At 43.1% G+C, this 21,633-nt stretch overlaps 1 protein-coding gene and 1 long non-coding RNA gene across 3 annotated transcripts; one reads left to right on the forward strand and one right to left on the reverse strand.

Annotated features, from left to right (window-relative positions):
* Positions 1–1,123: 1,123 nt before the first annotated feature.
* LOC144339003 (uncharacterized) lies at positions 1,124–11,688 on the forward strand. The gene is made up of 5 exons (XR_013413527.1): positions 1,124–1,262; positions 7,282–8,195; positions 8,320–9,413; positions 9,674–9,769; positions 10,314–11,688. It is a non-coding gene; the product is annotated as an uncharacterized LOC144339003 (long non-coding RNA).
* ADIPOQ (adiponectin, C1Q and collagen domain containing) lies at positions 6,941–21,578 on the reverse strand. Of its 2 annotated transcripts, XM_015132413.3 has the most exons (3): positions 21,422–21,578; positions 10,284–10,502; positions 6,941–9,362 (listed from the first exon to the last, which is right to left on the reverse strand). In XM_015132413.3, exons 1-3 carry the CDS (start codon positions 21,504–21,506, stop codon positions 8,842–8,844), a joined length of 825 nt encoding a protein of 274 aa, XP_014987899.3. In that variant the 5' UTR covers positions 21,507–21,578; the 3' UTR covers positions 6,941–8,841. The 2 variants fall into 2 exon arrangements, with proteins under 2 accessions (XP_014987899.3, NP_001028043.1); NM_001032871.1 differs by lacking the exon at positions 21,422–21,578 and having other exon boundaries at positions 8,840–9,362; positions 10,284–10,494.
* Positions 21,579–21,633: the final 55 nt, after the last annotated feature.

Genomic DNA, 21,633 nt, shown 5'->3' on the forward strand with positions numbered 1-21,633 from the left:
GCCTGGCTAATTTTTTAATTTTTAGTAGAGACGGGGTTTTACCATGTTGGCCAGGCTGGTCTCGAACCCCTGACCTCAAGTGATCTGCCCACCTCGCTCTCCCAAAGTGCTGAAGCCACTGCACCTGGCCCAGGATACTCTGTTTTAACTGCTATGATTTTGTAATATGTTTCAGTACCTAGCAAGGCTAGCTGCCTATCCCACCTAAATTACTATTTTTAAAAATTCTTATACAATCTCACCTGTGTGCTCTTTCTTTTTTATTTTATTTTATTTTATTATACTTTAAGTTCTATGGTACATGTGCACAACATGCAGGTTTGTTACATTACATTAGGTATATCTCCTAATGCTATCCCTCCCACTTCTCCCTACCCCACAACAGGCCCCAATGTGTGATGTTCCCCACCCTGTGTCCAAGTGTTCTCATTGTTCAGTTCCCATCTATGAGTGAGAACATGCAGTGTTTGGTTTTCTGTCCTGGAGATAGTTTGCTGAGAATGATGATTTCCAGGTTCATCCACATCCCTACAAAGGACATGAACTCATCCTTTTTTATGGCTGCATAGTATTCCATGGTGTATATGTGCCACCTTTTCTTAATCCAGTCTATCATTGATGGACACTTGGGCTGGTTCCAAGTCTTTGCTATTGTGAATAGTGCCGCAATAAACATACATGTGCATGTGTGTTTATAGCAGCATGATTTATAATCCTTTGGGATATATACCCAGTAATGGGATGGCTGGGTCAAATGATATTTCTAGTTCTAGATCCTTGAGGAATAGCCACACTGTCTTCCACAATGGTTGAACTAGTTTACAGCCCCACCAACAGTGTAAAAGCGTTCCTATTTCTCCACATCCTCTCCAGCACCTGTTGTATCCTTGTTTTGTACCAATTTTAATAGGGATTTATTTAGTGTTTTGCTATTAGTTATAATGTTGGATATTATTTACAATTTGTTATTCTTTATCATACTAGGGAAATAGTATTCTACTTTTAAGTTATAGTTTTTTGTTTGTTTGTTTTGTTTTGTTTGAGATGGAGTCTCACTCTGTCGTCCAGGCTGGAGTGCAATGGCACTATCTTGTCTCACAGCAACCTCTGTCTCCCGGGTTCCAGTGATTCTCCTGCCTCAGCCTCCTGAGTAGCTGGGATTACAGGTGCCCGCCAAAAACATGCCCAGTTAGTTTTTGTATTTTTAGTAGAGACAGGGTTTCACCATGTTGCCCAGGCTGATCTCAAACTCCTGACCTCAAGTGATCCATCAGCCTCTGCCTCTCAGAGTGCTGGGATTACAGGTGTGAGCCACTGCACCTGGACTTAAGTTACAGAATTTTTTTTTTTTTTTTTTTTTTTTTTTTTTTTTTGAGACGGAGTCTCGCTCTGTCGCCCAGGCTGGAGTGCAGTGGCCGGATCTCAGCTCACTGCAAGCTCCGCCTCCCGGGTTTACGCCATTCTCCTGCCTCAGCCTCCCGAGTAGCTGGGACTACAGGCGCCCGCCACCTCGCCCGGCTAGTTTTTTTGTATTTTTTTTTTTTTTTTAGTAGAGACGGGGTTTCACTGTGTTAGCCAGGATGGTCTTGATCTCCTGACCTCGTGATCCGCCCGTCTCGGCCTCCCAAAGTGCTGGGATTACAGGCTTGAGCCACCGCGCCCTGCCAAGTTACAGAATTTTTTAAACAAAGAAAAGTTGAGCATTAACCTATTTCAGCTGGCATGAACAACTATTTTGGAAGACCCTTATTTTCTTGCACCACACTACAAAGAACCTCAGTGCAGTCCCCAGAACTTGCCCACATGAATGATTGAGTGAGACATTTCATCATATTTTCTTTAAACAACCAGACTTTCTGCCACATAACAAATTCAATGACTCATTTTACAAAGGCAAGTTCTTCCATTACTGGTATTTACAGGATTGCTAACATTAAGGCTACAGGTTATATAAATGCTCTATCCCCCAATGTCTTGAAACTATAAAGAAAAAAATGTCCAATGAAATTGGGGTTTATTTTTCGTAACAGCATGGCTTTTGGTATCAGGCAGCTCTGACTATGATTCTTTGCTCTACAATTTACTAGCTGCAGCTTTGAGCCAGTTAATTATCTTCTCTAAGCTTCAGTTTTCTTATCTAACAAGGGGGTCAATGGTATTTAACGTACAGGATGTTGTAAGAAGTAAATAAAATAATGTATTTCAAGCAGCTACTTCAAAATGGTAATTATATTATCATTTCTAAGATTATGATGTGCCTAATACAAAGTAGACAATAAATATTTACTGAATAAATCAATGATCTTTGTAAAGAATTCAAAGATGAAATCCACAGTCTCTGTCCACAAGGGATTTCTAAGCTAGGAGGTTAATTGCTAATAAAATTCATGTAAATGAAGCTAGGGTTTTAGGTTTGACCTTATGAGGGCCTAATGACTTGACTCTATTATCCTGTTGCCAAGTCTTCTTCCTAACTAAGCCTGAGCTTGGTGCCTGGGCACAGTCACAGTATAATTTCTAATCCTGTGTACTTTTTATTTTTATTTATTTATTTTTTTGAGGCAGAGTCTTGCTCTGTTGCCCAGGCTGGAGTGCAGTGGCACTATCTTGGCTCACTGCAACCTCTGTCTCCCAGGTTCAAGTGATTCTCCTGCCTCAGCCTCTCAAGTAGCTGGGATTACAGATGCTCGCCACCACAACCAGCTAATTTTTGTATTTTCAGTTTCACCATGTTGGCCAGGCTGGTCTCAAACTCCTGACCTCAAGTGATCTGCCCACCTTGGCCTTCCAAAATGCTGGTATTACAGGTGTGAGCCACTGAGCTTGACCCACTGTGTACTTTCTAGATGTACATAAAAGAAATAAATTCAAGCTAACTTACATTAAAAGGAGAGATGGCATAAAAATACAGGAACTGGTGTCTTATGGCACCTTGGGTTGGGATATAGTCAAATCTCAGGTAGGACTGAACCAAAAAGTGGAAAGCATCCAAGATGTTACTCTCTCTCTCTCTCACTTTCGATTCTGTTTCTCTCAAAGCCTCTACCTTTCTCACAGCTGGGCCTCTCCTTATTCTACACTGCAGGGCAGAAGGACCCATGAGTCCTGAATCTGCGTGTTTTACGTCCATCCTAATTCATATTCCTGGAGGAATCTGGTCGACCCAGTATCTTAGCGCATTTTGTGCTTCTATAGCAGAATACCACAGACTGGGTAATTTATAAAGAAAAGAAATTTGTTGGCTCACAGTTCTGAGGGCCAGAAAATCCAGTGGCTCAGACCTATAATCCCAGCACTTTGGGAAGCCAAGGCAGGAGGATTACTCGAGCCCAGAAGTTTGAGACCAGCCTGGGCAACATAGCAACATCCCAGTCTCAAAAATAAAAATAAAAAATGTCTGCAGAAAATGTCCTAAATTTGCTTAAAGATCTGTATTTATAGATTCAAGAAGCTTAATGAACCTTAAAATAGGTGAAACTTGAAAACACCCAGACACATCAAAATCAAATTGTTGAAAATCAGAGGTAAACAAAGCATCTCGAAAGCAGCTGGAAGGAAAAATGATAAATTACACAAAAGAGAAAACTGTGACTGCAGGTTACTCATCTGAAACCATAGAACCTTTGAGATAAAGGGAAAATATATATATATATACACACACACACATACACATACACACACACACACACACACACACACACACACACCATGGGTCCCAGAAGACAGAAACATCTTTAAAGCACTGAAAAAAATTAAACTAAATAAAATAAAGTGCTAGAAGAAAGAACTATCCGCTCAGAATTCCATATCCAGCAAAAATGTATTTCAGGAATGCAGAAAAGATGAAGGCATTCTCAGATGAAGAAAAACTAAGAGAATTCATCATCAACAGACTTGCTCTAAAATAAATGCTAAATAAAGTTTTTCAGGTTGAGAAATTACACCAGAAACATAGAACATTAGAAATTAATAAAGAATGAAAGAAATGATTAAGATCCTAATAAGCAAAGTATTTTTCTCCTCTTAAATTCTTTAAAAAATATATATAACTGTTGAATGCAAAAATCATAATATTGCCTATAATGTTTCAATGTATATAGATGTAATATACATGACGACTATAACATAAAAGGAAATGGATAGAAGAACTAATATGATTATAAGCCGTCTGTGGTTTACTGGAAGTGGCAAAATATTAACTCTATGTATACTGTGAAAAGTTAAGTACACTGTAATCCCTCAAGCAACCATCAAAAAGTACCACAGAGTTATAGGCAAAAACCCAATAAATAAATTAAGATAAAATATTATGAAATATTTAAATAATCCAAAAGAATTCTGGAAAGAGACTAAAACAGAAGTGGTGAATAGAAGACAAATAAAATGGCTATCCATCTGAAATTCAACAATTTTATTAAGTATAAATTGTTTAAACACCAATTAAAAGACAGATGTTTTTAGACTGGATAAAAATGATACCAACTACATACAGTCTGTAAGAAACACATTTTAAATACAATAATATAGATATATCTAAAGTAACATGATGTAAAAAGATAAACCGTGAAAACACTAATCAAAAGAAAGTTAGCTGGGCGTGGTGGTTCATGCCTGTAATCCCAGCACTTTGGGAGGCCAAGGTGGGTGGATCACAAAGTCAGGAGTTTGAGACCAGCCTGACCAATATGGTGAAATCCCGTCTCTACTAAAAATACAAAAATTAGCCAGGCACAGTGGCATGTGCCTGTAGTCCCAGCTACTCGGGAGGCTGAGACAGGAGAATTGCTCATGGAGGAGGTTGCAGTGAGCCAAGATCACATCACTGCACTCCAGCCTGGGCCACAGAATGAGACTCTGTCTCAAAAACAGAAGGAAAGAAAGAAAGAAAGAAGGAAGGAAGGAAGGAAGGAAGGAAGGAAGGAAGGAAGGAAGGAAGGAAGGAAGGAAGGAAGGGGAAAGAAAAGAAAGTTGAAAAGAAAAGAAAGTCTTATTTTTAGACAAAGTAGACTTCAGAACACAGAAAATTATCAGAGATAAAGGACATTAAGTAATGATAAGAGAGTAAATGCATCAAGAAGACATAATACTAAATGTGTATGTATCTAACAATAGAGCACTAAAATATATGAAGCAAAAGCTGACAGAACTAAAGAGAACTGGACAAATCCACAATTATATCTCAAAGCATCACAGGACCATGAATCCTAAAATCTTGACCTCAGTTTCTCTCAGGCCTGTTTTGGCCTCAGTTGACACTCTCTGTTCCTCTAGTTCCACAAAGGAATAACCCGGCCCCAGAGAATTTAGGGTAACTGTGAAAGCGTATTCTGTGAGGAGCCCACCCCAACCAGATGTGAGACTGTGAGTATGGCCAGACATTAGCTACTTGTTGAAATTTTAGAGAAAATCAATAGGAATTTTCCAGCAATGTCTCTCTGGGAAACTCAGGAAAGCTCAAACACAGCATTAAGAGTTTGTTGTGGACAGGTATTATTTTGCTTCTATCATCCATTCTCCCACTTCTGATAAGAGTGTTTCAATTTTGCTTTAGGGAAAATACCTCTACATACCCCTAGCTTAAACTGCAATTAAGTCGATATGAATATTTCATCCTCCTGACTCAGTGATTGGTCAGAGACAGGCACACAACTCAGCCAGAGCCAATGAGATGCAAGGTTATACTTGCTGGGGCATCTGGGAAAGAGAGCTTCCTCTCTCTTCTTTGGGCACCACCAGAAAACATGATGTCCATTTAGCCCGATGGTGTGGCGTGGGGATGCGAGAGCTGGGCGGGCCACAGCCTTTTTGATATCAGGAGGGAAACCCTAGAACTATACTGTGTAGTGCCTGAGGCTAAAGCCTACACTGCAGAAGGAAGAGCAGAAGGACATACAAAAAAGGGTCTTGATTGTTCTGAACCTTTGTTTCAAACCTTATCTAAAGACAGAACAACTCTGGTAATTTCTATTATGCAAAGGAATAAATGTTTCCATTTTTCCATTATTTTTCTTGCTTACAATAGTTTGCATAATATTTTGGGTTTTCTGTTGTGAATGACATTCACAACATGAGTCCTGACTAACACAAGGCTTACTCTCACCTCTTCATCCCTCCGAAAAGCTCATATCTATCTTTCTCAAAAAATAAAAACAAAAGTGGAGGCGGGTGGATCATAAGATCAGGAGTTCGAGACCAGCCTGGCCCACATGATGAAACTCCGTCTCTACTAAAAATACAAAAATTAGCTGGTCGTGGTGATAGGCACCTGTGGTCCCAGCTACTCAGGAGGCTGAGGCAGGAAAATTGCTTGAACCTGGGAGGCAAAGATTGCAGTGAGCTGAAATTGCGCCACTGCACTCTAGTCTGGGCAACAGAGTGAGACTCTATCTCAAAGAGAAAAACACAAAAAGTGATGTGCAGCAAGTGTTTTTATGTTTAATGCTGGATAGTATCTTTACTTGTAGAAAATAATATGCGAGGCCGGGCGCAGTGGCTCACGCTTGTAATCCCAGCACTTTGGGAGGCTGAGGTGGGCGGATCATGAGGTCAGGAGATCGAGAACATCCTGGCCAACATGGTGAAACCCTGTCTCTACTAAAAGTACAAAAATTAGCCAGGTGTGGTGGCGTGTGCCAGTAGTCCCAGCTACTCGGAAGGCTGAGGCAGGAGAGTCGCTGAGGCAGGAGAGTCGCTTAAACCTGGGAGGTGGAGGTTGCAGTAAGCCAAGATCAAGCCACTGCATTCCAGCCTGGTGACAGAGTGAGACTCCATCTAAAAAACAAAAAAAGAACGAAGGAAGGAAGGAAGGAAGAAAGAGAGAGAGACAGGGAGGGAGGGGGGAAGGAAGGAAGGAAGGAAGGAAGGAAGGAAGGAAGGAAGGAAGGAAGGAAGGAAGGAAGGGAAAGAAAGAAAGAGAAAGAAATAAAATAATACGCAAGCATTTTAAAAGACAAAGCTTTATATGTGGAAAAAATAATACCTTAATGATTAGCAATACACATAAATGAGAGAATTATTATTCAGAATTTAAAACTGTAAGCAAAAAAAAAATAGGTTTTTTAATATATTGATAGAGAATGCTATTAACTCAGTTTTTGCTAAAATCTTTGAAAAGCATCACTGGAATTACTGTCTCCTGAGAGAATGTTTACCACCATCAACTACCTCAACCTGTAATTCCTAAAGAACAAGAATAAATTCAGGAGGCCCAGTCTTCCCTGACCCTGTTGGTACTCAAGGGAAGAATGGCTTCAAAATTCCTCCATGGGTTTTGCATTTCAGGCTCAAGCTACTTTCTTGATGGAAAATTCTTTAAGTGTTCTGAAAATCACAGTCCTCCCTAACTTCAGTGGAAAAGATTCATATTGTCCAGCTGAACGAGGATTGGATACTTAAAACCAGGGATTTCCTAAAATGAAAACGTTTCTGTGGATAAAACTGGTTACATGCCGAGACTGGAATGGAGTTAATTCTGGGTAGATATGGGATTCAAGAGATTGGTCTTCACGAGGCATTTACAAGGGATTCAGAGGTGGAGGGAGCACAGTCCTTCCTGGGCAGTTGCCTCTAGCCTGGTGGGAGGTGTTCCTCACACCCCGGACTCTCATGCAGGGCAAAAAAAAAAAAAAAAAAAAAGTGAGATATTGAGTGGGCACGGTGGCTCACACCTGTAATTCCAGCAATTTGGGAGGTTTAGGTGGGCGGATCACCGAGGCAGGGAGTTCCAGACCAGCCTGGCCAACATGGCGAAACCCCATTTCTACCAAAAATACAAAAATTAGCCAGGTGTGGTGGTGTGAGCCTGTAGTCTCAGCTACTCGGGAGGCTGAGGCACCAGAATTGCTTGGACCCAGGAGAAGGAGGCTGCAGGGAGCTGAGATCATGTCACTGTACTCCAGACTGGGTGATAGAGTGAGACTCCATCTCAAAAAAAACAAAACAAAACAAAACAAAACAAAAACAGTGGCTATCACATCAGAGAAGCTCCTGGCCAGGCAGCCTGGAGGAACAGGGATGAGTTCAGCACATTGAGATGGAGTTGGCTTTCCCAGTTGGAGGGAAGAGCATGAGAAGGGACATAGGTAAAAGTAGAGTAGTGCAGGGGCCACTGAGTAATAGTCCTTTCAAGACAGGACTTCATCATAGAACCACTTTCTCTGAGGGAGCTCTGCTGGAGGAGGTTTGCCTTTTGAATTGCAAAACCAGGGTTGATGGTGCCAGCACAGAAAGGGCTGGCAGGGTGGAGGGTCTATGATAGAGACCTATAGGAGATAAAGATGGAGTTGAATTTATGGGAGCCTGCCTGTCTGTGGGAGATAGAAGGGGAAAGGCAAATTCAATGAGTCTCAGGTGAGGTGGGCAACAGATACCTACCAACACTCCAAAGAGACCACGTGCTTCTATAAAAGGGCATGGTCTAGTGAGCAAAGCCCACAGCTCTGGGTTTGATTTCTAGCACTGTCACTTAATACTTGTGTGACCTTAGACATTCACTTAACTCTCTCAGCCTCAGGACCCAATCTGTAAAAACAGGAGAAAGCTTGTTCCCTGTGCTTTACAGGATTGACATGAGCATCGGGAGAAACAGTGGGCACAAAAGAGCATTGTCAACTGCTTCTTTCTAGTCAGTTATCTGGTCATGTTTCTGAAACTCCCCAGGACTGGGAACATAGCATATGGTTTTTTTTAAGTTACTTGATGAATGAATGAATACATGAATGAGTGAATGAATGAATAATATTCAAAGGCCTCCAACTAAATAATAGTCTCCTAACTGTACTGAAAGCCTTTAATTGACTTTGGGGCTGTTTGGCCTGGGACAAGGCTCTGAGTTAGTGGTGATCAGTTGGTGTCGTGGTAGAGAAGAAAGCCTGTGAAGGTGGAGTCATTGTCATTATCAGCATAGAGTCCATTACGCTCTCCTTCCCCATACACCTGGAGCCAGACTTGGTCGCCCACCTCCAGATGCAGGAGCACAGAGCCGGAGGCCTGGTCCACGTTATTTTCCTGGTACTGGTCATAGGTGAAGAGCATAGCCTTGTCCTTCTTGAAGAGGCTGACCTTCACATCCTTCATATAGACTGTGATGTGGTAGGCAAAGTAGTACAGCCCAGGAATGTTGCAGTGGAATTTACCAGTGGAGCCATCATAGTGGTTTTGCTGATTGTAGAAGATCTTGGTAAAGCGAATGGGCATGTTGGGGACAGTAACGTAGGTCTCCAATCCCACACTGAATGCTGAGCGGTATACATAGGCACCTTCTCCAGGTTCTCCTTTCCTGCCTTGGATTCCCGGAAAGCCTCGGGGACCTTCAGCCCCGGTTACTCCAGTTTCACCAGTGTCTCCCTTAGGACCGATAAGACCTAAGGAATGAGAAGACCTCAGTGACCACAAAGAACAGAACTCCTGCCTAGGTTGGTTACAGCCTAAATTACCATCCCTGTGGCTCCCACTCACAACCTTCTTGACTTATAGAGCAAGAAACCAATAAGAGCTCCCAAAAGGAGAGAGATGTTACCTCCTCCTTCTATATCTCCCACAGACAGGCAGGCTCCCATAAATTCAACTCCATCTTTATCCCCTATAGGTCTCTGTCATAGACCCTCCACCCTGCCAGCCCTTTCTGTGCTGGCACCATCAACCCTGGTTTTGCAATTCTACCCCCTCTATCTAGGCTGTCTCTCCTCCTCTATTCTGCCTATCCATCGTTCAAGGCCTAGTTGAAGCTCTGCTTCCTCCTTGAAGCTTTCATTCTTCATCCAGGTCCATGGTGAGTACACTTTCTCTATGCTCCATACTTAGAATACTCGTTCACATTCAGTTTGACATTTTCAGAGTAGACTATCTTGTAGTAACCACCAACAGAGCCTTGCACATTAGACATCTTACCTAGATCAAGAGTTCCCCAAAGGCAAGATTGTGCCCTTCGGGGGGTGTGCAGGTGTGCAGTAAATGTGGTTGAATGCCACTGGATGGAATAGAAGTTAGCTAGACAGAAAGAGGAATCAGAATATGAATGCATTGGGAATAAGGATGAGGGTGAAGATGGGAAAGGGGATGGAAAAGGACATGCAGATGCAGCAAAGTCAAAGTCTTCATTATAGAGGCACCACCTATTCTCATCCTTGGAAGACCAACCTCAAATCCACTTCAAGTCGCTTATGGTTTACATAAAAAAGCTTTGCTTTCTCCCTGCGTCTAGGCCTTAGTTAATAACGAATGCCTTCATGTAGTTTATATCAGTTAAGGAGGTATGTGATGAAAGAGGCCAAAAACATTCTTACCTGGATCTCCTTTCTCACCCTTCTCGCCAGGGGTGCCATCTCTGCCATCACGACCTGGGACCCCATTATGGCCTGGATGCCCTGGGATGCCTGCCATCCAACCTGTGCAGGCCCCCTTGGGCAGAGGAAGCAGGACTCCGGGCCCTTGAGTTGTGGTATCCTGGCCATGACTGGGCAGAGCTAATAGCAGTAGAACAGCTCCCAGCAACATCCTGAGTCCTGGAATCCACATGTGCACTGTCAGCCATGGAGAGACAGACCCCACACAGCACACCCAGCTGATACCTACACAGGACTCCATCCGCCTCAGCAGATTCCACTTCAAGGAGCTGCTTTCTCAGTATTCAACTCTTTCAGGAAGACTTTTCTGAATATTGCAGCCCACCTTGATCTCTTTCTGCCCCCAAATTTGTAATACTTAACATTATTCCTTTGTGTAGTCTCCTTTCCTCACCAAGATTATGAATTCAGTGATTGCACAGATGACACTCCTCTAATTTTTCCATATCGGAGCACAGGAACAAGCACAGGGAAAGCTCCAAGAGTCAACTTGCCAAGAATCCATCCTTGAGTTTCCCAAGTACGATGACACAGATTGCTCCAATCAGTGCTAACCAGCTTCTCTCCCCTGGCTCCTTTCTTCTTTTTCTTTCCCCTCTTTTCTCTCATTTTCTGTGTCTATTCCTCCTTCTTACTCTCTCATTCTTTCTTCCTCTACCCTTCTCCTGGGGCACATGTTTGACCATTTGGTATATTACATTTGCACACACACACACACACACACACACACACACACACACACACACACAGAGAGAGAGAGAGAGAAAGAGAGAGAGACTCACCTTCAGTTAAACAGACAACAAGAGACACATCATCCCATGAACATATCCGCTGGCCCTTTGTTTGCCTGGGCCACCTTTAGCTGCCCCTCCTCTCCTGTCTGATCTCTATTCAGGACCCAGTTCGGATGTCATCTCTTTCAGGAAGTCCTTCTTCTCCATCTCACTCCTTGGTTTGTTCTTTCACCTCTGTGTTTCTCCAGTGCCCTGGTAATATGGTTTGGGTCTGTGTCCCCACCCAAATATCATGTCGACATGTGTTGGAGAAGGGGCCTGGTGGGAGGTGATGGAATCATGGAGGCTGACTTCCCCCTTGCTGTTCTCATGATAGTAGGTGAATTCTCACAAGATCTGGTTGAAAGTGTGTAGCACTTCCCCTATATGTGCTCTCTCTCTCTCTCTCTCTCTCTCCCCCCTCTCTCTCACTCTCTCTCCTGCCGCCATATAATGTGCTTGCTTCCCCTTCGCTCTTCCACCATGATTGTAAGTTATCTGAGGGCTCCCCAGCCATGCCCACTGTACCATCTGTGGAACTGTGAATCAATTAAACCTCTTTTCTTTATAAATTACACAGTCTCAAGTAGTTTTTCATAGCAGTGTGAGAATGGATTTATACACCTAGCTTAGCTCTATTGCGTTCTATTGCACTCTGCTGTAATTTCTGTTTCGCTCACCCATTTCTCCATTAAACAGCAAGTACCAGGGGGCAAAGACTAACACACTAATAGCAGAGTAAGGACTAAATAAGTACTTTCATAATGAGGAAAAGAAATCCTGAGAGAGCCAGAGAAAGGAAGGGAAGGAAGGAAAAGAAGAAAGGAAGAAAAAAGGAAAAGTGGAAGAGGGAAGGAAGGAGGGAGTGGGGAACGTATTTGAAATACGTATTCTGGAGCCCTAGCAAACAGCTCAAGTGGCACAGGTAGTCAAAGGACTCCCTGTCTCAAAATCATTCTTCAATATCCCCCTCCCAGAAAAGGGCCCAATACAAGTATAGGGACTTTTGTCCCCTCTCAGAGTCTGCCTCTGATCTTAGGGGGATCTTAGGCCCCCACCTCTGATTGCTGAGGTCTTAGTCTTCCCACTCTCACCAAGGAGTTGGGAGAAAGCATCTCACAGAGAGAAACAGGCCCTAGGATCCTGGATTAGAGGCATCACTAAGACCCTCTGTGGGTTAATGTGGCTAATCCCAAGAATCTGATTCTAAACAAAGCGTAGTCCATGTGCTTTATTTTACCTTAAAGATTCACTATTTTTCATCAGTTTGCTTGTCTCTTCTAGATTATTTGACGTCTCCAGAATTAGGTTTGTCTTCAGGACAACTGAAGGTTTGTTGAAGACAAACCTATTCCTCTGTGAGGGATGGAAGAAAGACCGTGATTCGCCTGGTATCTGGAATCCCACTCCTAGGCTCCATTACCTGGGCGCTATACTGCCCTCTTCACATGGCACAACCAACTCATCTTTCATCTTTATCAAATACATGAGATAAACTTTGTATATACATATAAACTATATGTATATATTACATATATAGTTCATTAAAAATAATAGTTATGTAGTTCTTTGGAAATGACAGAAAAGAAAACAATCCTCAACCCCAAGAATGTCTCTGTTTATTTTTAAACATAGTGGAAATCATACTTTATGTAAAACTTTATTCCTCTATTTTTCCCTTGTCATTTTCTAGTTTTTATAATCACTATTTGTAATGTCTCAGAGTGCTAGTCTAGTAAGTGGATATAATCAATATATATTCGACCATTTATATTTCATCAAACTTTTAGCATATTTTCATTTTTAAATATTATTTTATATTCTTTAAGAAATTATACTTTGATTTTTAAATAATATTTTAAATATCCTTAGGTATATAGCTTTCCCCAAGATTATGATTCTGTTATGACAGATTCCCAGAAGTAAAATACTGGACCAAAAGGTATGTACAGTTTTAAGTCTCCTGAAACATAGCCCCACATGGCAGTGTATGTTATACATTAGTGTGTGTATAAAAGGGCATACCTTAACTACCCTCATTAGCTTTGGGTATTATAAAAAACATGTGTGTGTTGTCAGTTTAGTGAGCAAAAGAAATAATGGTACCTCCCAGCTCTAGTTTGCTTTTTTTTTTTTTTTTTTTTTTGAGAGAGGGTTTCACTCTGTCACCCAGGCTGAAGTGCAGTGGCACAATCTGGGCTCACTACAGCCTCTACCTTCCGGGTTCAAGCGATTCTTATGCCTTAGCCTCCCAAGCAGCTGAGATTACAGGCATGCACCACCACACTCGGCTAATTTTTGCATGTTTTAGTAGAGAGGGGGTTTCACCGTGTTGGCCAGGCTACTCTCAAATTCCAGACCTCAGGAGATCCTCCTGCCTTGGGCTCCCAAAGTGCTGGGATTAAAGGCATAAGCTACCACACCCGGGCCTTGCATCTAAGTGTTAAGCAGTTGTTATTCATGCTAAGATTTAGTAAGTATTCAATTTTCTTCCATTGTTTGATATAGTTAAAGTTTCACTCTTTAATGTAGCTCTGATTTTCTGTTTTGATGTAAGGTGTGACCTAAGGTACTCAAATGATTTCTCCCCACTTGAAGACTAGCTGTTACAACAACTTTAATTGCATTTTTTCCTTCACTATAGATCTGATGCATCATTTATCAAATATCAGGTTCTAATATGATCTTATAAGTAAAGTAACAATTGAGAATGAAATGGCAGACAGAGAGAAGAGAGGCAGAAACAGCAATAGAAACAGGTGCAATCAGACTCAGGTGCTGCCCTTTTAGGTGTCATGAGTCTTTATTTAAGACCCGCTACTATCATTTATATGTACATTTGTCGCCCTCTACTGAATTTGAAGAGTTCAGGAGAGTGTTCTCAATAGCTGCTGGAAATAAAATGAGAATCAGCTTAGGTTTGACTAGTCTCAAGATAAGAAAAAAGAGGTGAGCTACATGAGAAGCTAAGGAGAGACCAGCAAAGCCCCTTTTGTATTTTAGGAGAATTCTTGTTTTGAGACTTTAAAGATTTCACGCATCTTTAAACTTCCTGACTGCTTGTCACCTCTGCCTTTTCTTATTATGGCTTTGGCAATAAAACTGAGAACTTTGAGCTCCATGCGTGTTTTTCTCCAGAAATGGGAAGAATCTGTGAGGCTCCATCATTTTCCACTGGGAAATAGGAGGAGAGAATCCAGAATATGTGAACGGGTGGAGGCAGCTAAAGAAGGCCCCAGAGATAAAGGGTGAATGGGGGCTTACCCCAAAACCTTGGAGAGAGGACAAACTCAGGGGTCTCTGGAGTTTAATGGCTCCTCCCCCTTTGATAAAAATAAAGATCCCTTTCTCCTACCTTAAGGGAACACCCTTTGTCCCCACATTTCAGTACTATGGACAGATTTCTCCACTAATAGGTGCAATCAGCCTAGGTTCCATGACAGTGGCATGGGGTAGAGGTGCTGGAAATACAAGAGCACGATGAGCACAGGAGCCTCGGAAGTTTCCAAGACTAAGAATGGACTCTGATTGAAAAAGAAAGTTGCATTCCAACTTAATTCTGGGTGGGAAATTGGCAATTAATAACAATTGAAGACCAGTGCAAACATGCCTAATTAAAAAAAAAATTCTTTCAGAATTATTTGTGTTCTTTTTTATTTTACTTATTTATTTATTTGGAGATGGAGTCTTGCTCTGTCGCTAGCATCTTGCCCTCTCCAAGTCTCAGGTTCTCCTACACATTAGAGTCAAAAGCAGGGCTTTGGGAAGATTAAGTAGAATAAGTTTTAAAAATACCACATGAAAATTGTACTCCAAGAAACCCTCACCAATGTCAGCGTTCTCATGTTCCTCACCTCACATGATCCCGTTTAGCGGATTAGGAAGCTGACACTAGAAAGTTCTGTGTAATGCTTTCGGAGGCACCGTGATATGATAGAAAGCTCACTGATTTAGAAGTCAGAACAGAGTCTCTCAGCGATCATTTCCTTAATCTCTCAGTTTCCTCATCTCTAAAGTTGGGGTCATATATATAAAATTACAAACATACAAAAATATCTGTTTTTTTAGATATTGCCATTGCTACACTTTGTTTCCCTCCCTCCCTCCCTCCCTCCCTCCCTCCCTTCCTTCCTTCCTTCCTTCCTTCCTTCCTTCCTTCCTTCCTTCCTTCCTTCCTTCCTTCCTTCTTTCCTTCCTTCCTTCCTTCCTTTCTCTCTCTCTCTCTCTCTCTCTCTCTCTCTCTCTCTCTCTCTTTTTCTGAGGCAGAGTCTCGCTTTGTGGGCCAGACTGGAGTGCAGTGGCCCCATCTCAGCTAACTGCAACCTCTGCCTCCCGGGTTCAAGCGCCTCCTGCCTCACCCTCTCAAGTAGCTGGGATTACAGGCATCCACAACCACACCTGGCTAATTTTTGGTATTTTTAGTAGAGATGGGATTTCACCATGTTGGCCGGGCTGGTCTCAAACTCCTGACCTCAAGTGATCCGCCCGCCTCGGCCTCCCAAAGTGCTGGGATTATAGGCGTGAGCCACTGTGCCCAGCCTGTTACACTCTATTTCTATCAGAAAAAAAATATTACTAAGTAATATTGAGTACTATGATCTAAAACTCAATTATGCCTATAAAGAAAACTTTTACATGGATCAAGAAGTTAAATCTCAAGTGTTACAATTCTTTGCCTTTGTAAAATGCTATTTGTTGTGTCCCTGTAGACTTAGCATGGCACCAAAATTCCTAAGTCTCAACTCTGTTATGTGTCCTTCAGTAACTCAGGAATCTGCTTAATTGTTTTTGGTGACAAAGCTTTTGGCAACAAAGGAGTTACACAGCTAAGTGCACCCTTGAAATGTCATTAAAAAGAAATTTGAGGTTTTATGATTAGCTGTACAGTTAAAGCAATAAAAAATCCAGGCAGACCTTCTGATTCACCATAATCAATTTAAGATTTCTTAATATTTCTTTCCTGGCAGCATACAAAAAGGCAAAATTAATAAATAACATAGTTGTTAAATAACAAATTTTGTTACTTTTTATAAAATAAAGGGATCTATTTTATCTGTATTCAAACTAAAAATTTTGCGGACTTTTAAAATTTTTGAAAATGCTGTTTATAAAACCCTTTCCTCACTTGGTATCTCGTTCAATTCTCACAACTATTTTGAGAGACAGGAAATTAAACTCTGGTCTTCAGAACCCAATAACAGACTCTTAGACATAGTCCAGGAGGAGAAAAGTATTGTGGTCACACATCCTGCCTTTCAATATTCCACCCTATGGGGTGAGGGATACAAGAAAAAAGTAGCATAAAAAGACTTCCACTGTAATCTCAGCACTTTGGGAGGCCGAGGAGGGAGGATCACCTGAGGTCCGGAGTTTGAGACCAGCCTGACCAACATAGTGAAACCCTGTCTCTACTAAAAACACAAAATTAGCCAGGCATGGTGGTGCATGCCTATAATCCCAGCTACTCGGGAGGCTGAGGCAGGAGAATTGCTTGAACCTGGGAGGCAGCAGTTGCAGTGATCTGAGATCGCACCATTGTAGTCCAGCCTGTGCAACAAAAGCAAAACTCTATCTCAATTAAAAAAAAGAAAAGAAAAATAAAAAAATAACTTGCAGATTATGAAGCAAGTGACCTGGCTTCCACTCTAGGCTTCACCTAACTCTCTGGGTGAATTTCCAGCCTTCATCCAACCTCCCCAACTTCATGCTCTTTGCCTATAAATGTGGGACAGTAATCCTCATTTAACCTATTTTACAATAGCATTGTGAGAACCAACTGATAGAAAGTATGAAGAAGTAATTTATAAACTCATAAAGTGCTCCACACATAAGTGAAGAGAAAGGAAGCAAACAAATATGTATGGACCACTGCTACACAGCCATCACCCCTTTAACCTCAATGTGACCACACAACTCCCAGAGGTAGGACGCAGTTCCCACAGAAGAAATCCGAAGACCAAACAGGTTCAGTAATTTCTGCCCAAAGATATCAAGTAAAAGAGGGCAGAGGTGAGATCTGAAGTCCAAATGGCTGTACTGGTTTTCTCCTGCACTGGCTTTCCTGGCAAACCTCACCAGGCATGAATTCATCTGTCGTTAAAATTATACAAGGGGATGACCATGATGTTCTCTGGATCCTCAACGGCCATACTGTGATCATTTATCTTCGTGTTAAAATGTATGAGAAATTTCAGTTTGACCTACTGGAATTTCAGTTGCAACAGCAGAATCCTGCAAAATGCAGGGACAGGGTCCCCTCTGGGACTGGTAGGAGGCAGAGCTGTATGGGGGAAGAGGTCACCAAACCTGGTGCCAATTCTTCCAGCAGAAAAGGGCATTAAAGCACACAAAATTGGCCAGGCACAGTAGCTCACACCTGTAATCTCAGCACTTTGGGAGGCTGAGATGGGTGGGTCACATGAAGTCAGGAGTTCAAGACCAGCCTGGCCAATATGGCAAAACCCTGTCTCTACTGAAAAAAAAAACCACACACACACACACAAAATAGCTGGGGGTGGAGGCGCCTGCCTGTAATCCCAGGTACTCAGGAGGTTGAGACATAAGAATCGCTTGAGCCTGGGAGGTGGAATTTGAGGTGAGCTGCACCCCAGCCTGGGTGACAGAGCAAGACTCTGTCTCAAAACAAAGCATACAAAATCCTCAAATGTCAGAGTCAAAAGGGGCCCCCAAAATCACTTCCCTCCAGCCTTGCTTTTACAAATGGGAAGGCTGAGGGGAAGGAGTAGGAATGCACTTATTAGAACCTTATAGAAGCCAGCTCCCATGCTAGATTTTACACATTATTTATTTTCATCTTTACAATAACTCCATGAAGGAAGGAAATGACCCCAACTTTAGAGATGAGGAAACTGACAGATTAAGGAAATGCGATCCCTGAGAGACTCCGTTCTGACTTCCAAACCAGTGAGATTTCCATCACGTCACAGGGCCTCCGAAAGCATTACACGGAGCTTCTCAGACTCAGCTTCCTAATCCACTAAATGTGATCATGTGAGATGAGGAACATGAAAAACTGACGCTGGCGCGAGTTCCTTGGAGTATAATTTTCATAAGGCATTTTCAAAATTGATTTTACTTAATCTTCCCATAGCCCTGCTTTTGACTCTAACATGTAGGAGAACCTGAGACTTGGAGAGAGAAAGATGCTAGCTAATTCAACCACTGGATTGAATTATATCAAACTCCCATTTTTAAAAGTCAAAATAGGCTGGGCACAGTGACTCATGCCTGTAATTCCAGCATTTTGGGAGGCCAAGGTGGGTGGATCACCTGAGGTCAGCAGTTTCAGACCAGCCTGGCCAACATGGTGAAACCCCGTCTCTACTAAAAACACAAAAATTTGTCGGGCATGGTGGCGGGCGCCTGTAATTCCAGCTACTTGGGAGGCTGAGGCAGGAGAATCACTTGAACCCATGAGGCAGAGGTTGCAGTGAGCCGAGATTGTGCCACTGCACTCCAGCGTAGGCGATAAGGGTGAAACTCTGTCTCAAAAAAAAATAAATAAATAAAAATAAAAATAAATAAAAGTCAAAGTGTAGAATATTGGCAGTTTCTCACAGTGCAACCCTATAATAAATGGCATAACCAGGAATCAACTCAGCTTTGCCTAGCTACCAGGAGATTTGCCCAAAAGCCTTCACTCAGCCCTGGGAGAGCTGTCAATATCTCCATGCCCAACACACACACATACCCGCCCCCATACACACACCTCTACCTACGCACGTGCACACCCACACACCACATCCACACATCCACACACATATGCACCGCCCCCACACACACATACACACCCTTCCACATGAGCTCTCACACACACACACACACGTACCCTCAAGGAACTAATAAAACAGAGCATCCCCCACCACCACATTTTTAGGATAAGTCTCTCTCCACATGATGGAGTTTCTGATGGAAATTCCTGATTGAAAGCATCTACTCTCCAAAAGACATCACCTCTTGACTTTAGCCGTATGTCTGGGACCACCGGTCCACTGGCTTGACAAGGAGTAGGTGGAAGTCCCTACAGCCACCTTAAAAAGAGCAAGGATATAATCCCAGCCCTTTGGGAGGCTGAGATGGGAAGACTGCTGAGCCCAGGAGTTTGAGGCCAGCCCAGCCAACATAGTGAGATCCTGTCTCTACAAAAAATTTTTAAAAATTAGGCAGGCATGGTGGCACACACTTGTAGTCCCACCTACTCAGGAGGCTTAGATGGGAGGGTCACTTGAGCCCAGGAAATTGAGGCTGCAGTGAGCTGTGATTGCACCACTGCACTCTAGCCTGGGTGACAGAGTGAGACCCTGTCCCAGAAAAAAAAAAAAAAAAAAGGAGCCAGTCTTGTGTCTACTCTTTTTTTTTTTTTTTTTTTTTTTTTTTGAGATGCAATTTTGCTCTTTTTACCCAGGCTGGAGTGCAATGCTGTGATCTCAGCTTAAGACTCCTCAGCTGGGCGCAGTGGCTCATGCCTGTAACACCAGCACTTTGGGAGGCCAAGGCAGGTGGAACATGAGGTCAAGAGATCGAGACCATCCTGGCCAACATGGTGAAACCTCATCGCTACTAAAAATACAAAAATTAGCTGGGCATGGTGGCGCATGCCTGTAGTCTCAGCTACTTGGGAGACTGAGGCAGGAGAATCGCTTGAACCCGGGAGGTAGAAGTTGCAGTGAGCCTAGATTATGCCAAAAAAACTCCTCAAGACTTAAGGAAGAGTGGCAGCAGGGACTGCTAGGGAAGCTGCAGGACTCCCTGTGTACCACTGGCCCTCCTGAACCAAGCTGACACCATCATGCTCCTTCCGACATATTCTGCTAGCATAAAGGGACCCCCGTCTCCCCAACTGAATTAGGCAGAGCTGGCCTTCCTTCTAGCGGAGTCCCTAGGAGTGAGGTGGTGCCGCCCTTTGCGAGGCTTGATCTAAAAACCAGAACCTCTCCAGACCAGGGATCCACGTCCTCTAACACAAGAGAGGCTGACCTAACCTGTAAAATCCCTCCCACTCTGACCTTCAGCATCTACAGCTCAAAACCACCAGGATGCCTCAGAAACAGCACTCCCTGGGGTGACCGGGATTAGGCTGCACAAAAACCAGGTAGATCCAGTTTCTCCTGTCAGAAAATGTTTTTTTAATTATAATTTTTCATAAGTTCCAACTATACGCCAGGCTCTTCTCATTTTATCTCATTAGAAGCTTCCTTCCTTCCTTCCTTCCTTCCTTCCTTCCTTCCTTCCTTCCTTCCTTCCTTCCTTCCTTCCTTCCTTCCTTCCTTCCTTCCTTTCTCTCTCTCTCTCTCTCTCTCTCTCTCTTTCTTTCTCTCTCTCTCTCTCTCTCTCTCTCTCTCTCTCTCTCTCTTTCTTTCTTTCTTTCTTTCTGACACGAAGTCTCGCTCTGTCACCCAGGCTTGAATGCAGTGGCAGGATCTCGCCTCACTGTGACCTCCGCCTCCCAGGTTCAGGCAATTCTCCTGCCTCAGCCTCCCAAGTAGCTGGGATTACAGGCACCTGCCACCACACCCGGCTATTTTTGTATTTTTAGTGGAGGCAGGGTTTCACCATGTTGGTCAGGCTAGTCTGGAACTACTGACCTCAGGTGATCCGCCCGCCTCAGTCTCCCAAAGTGCTGGGATTACAGGTGTGAGCCACCATGCCTGTCCTCATTAGAACCTCTTGATTACCTTGTAAGATATCCCCATACCTACAGATATCCCCAAATCTATAGACAACAACCATGTCACACTCATCATTGTATCTCGTGAACCCAACCCACTGTCTGGACCATAGGATCTGCTCAGTAAATATTTGCTGAATAGAATAAAGTGGCAGAGCTGGATTCCAAATTCCGGTCTGAAGTCAGCACTCAGCTTGACTTTTCTCAAGCTGCCTTCACATATGCTTCTTCCTTTGCCCTACCTGGTCAAGCTAAGAGGCAATGTATTCTCTTATCCCCCTTAATCAAATTGGACTTCATCTGTGGACAAACCCTCCCACCTTACTGACCCTAACTTTTCCTCAATAGGTATCCTGCCACAGAGAGAACTGGGAAAAATTCAGAATGGTTCCAGGCATCTTAGAAGGAATGCCTGAAATAACCCTCTCTCTCTTGGGGTTGTGGGAGAATTGAGGAAGAAGCCCAGTGCATATCTGCCTCCACCAGTGCTGCTCTGACCAGAGTATCCACCTATATCCACTCCCACACTGCTATGGACAGGAAAGCCTGGGTGATCCCAGACAGAGGCTATGCACGTACCCTTCACCCAGCCTGCAACTTCACAGAATTGCTCTTACCCTCTGGTATGGAATCAGAACCACAGACTGCAGTCAGAATGGAAGTGAGGAGGAGATGGCCCAGCCTCAACAGCCTGGTACTCATGGGGGCAGGCAGTCCCCACCTCACAATTGTCCTTTCCCATTGGCCAGCTTAGTGAGGGCCAGAGGCCAGTGGGCAGGCACATGTCCCTGGCAGCTGCCCACAGCCTCCACCCTAGGGAACCTGGTGC

Source organism: Macaca mulatta, chromosome 2, assembly GCF_049350105.2.
Source record: "Macaca mulatta isolate MMU2019108-1 chromosome 2, T2T-MMU8v2.0, whole genome shotgun sequence".
Taxonomy (NCBI): domain Eukaryota; kingdom Metazoa; phylum Chordata; class Mammalia; order Primates; family Cercopithecidae; genus Macaca; species Macaca mulatta.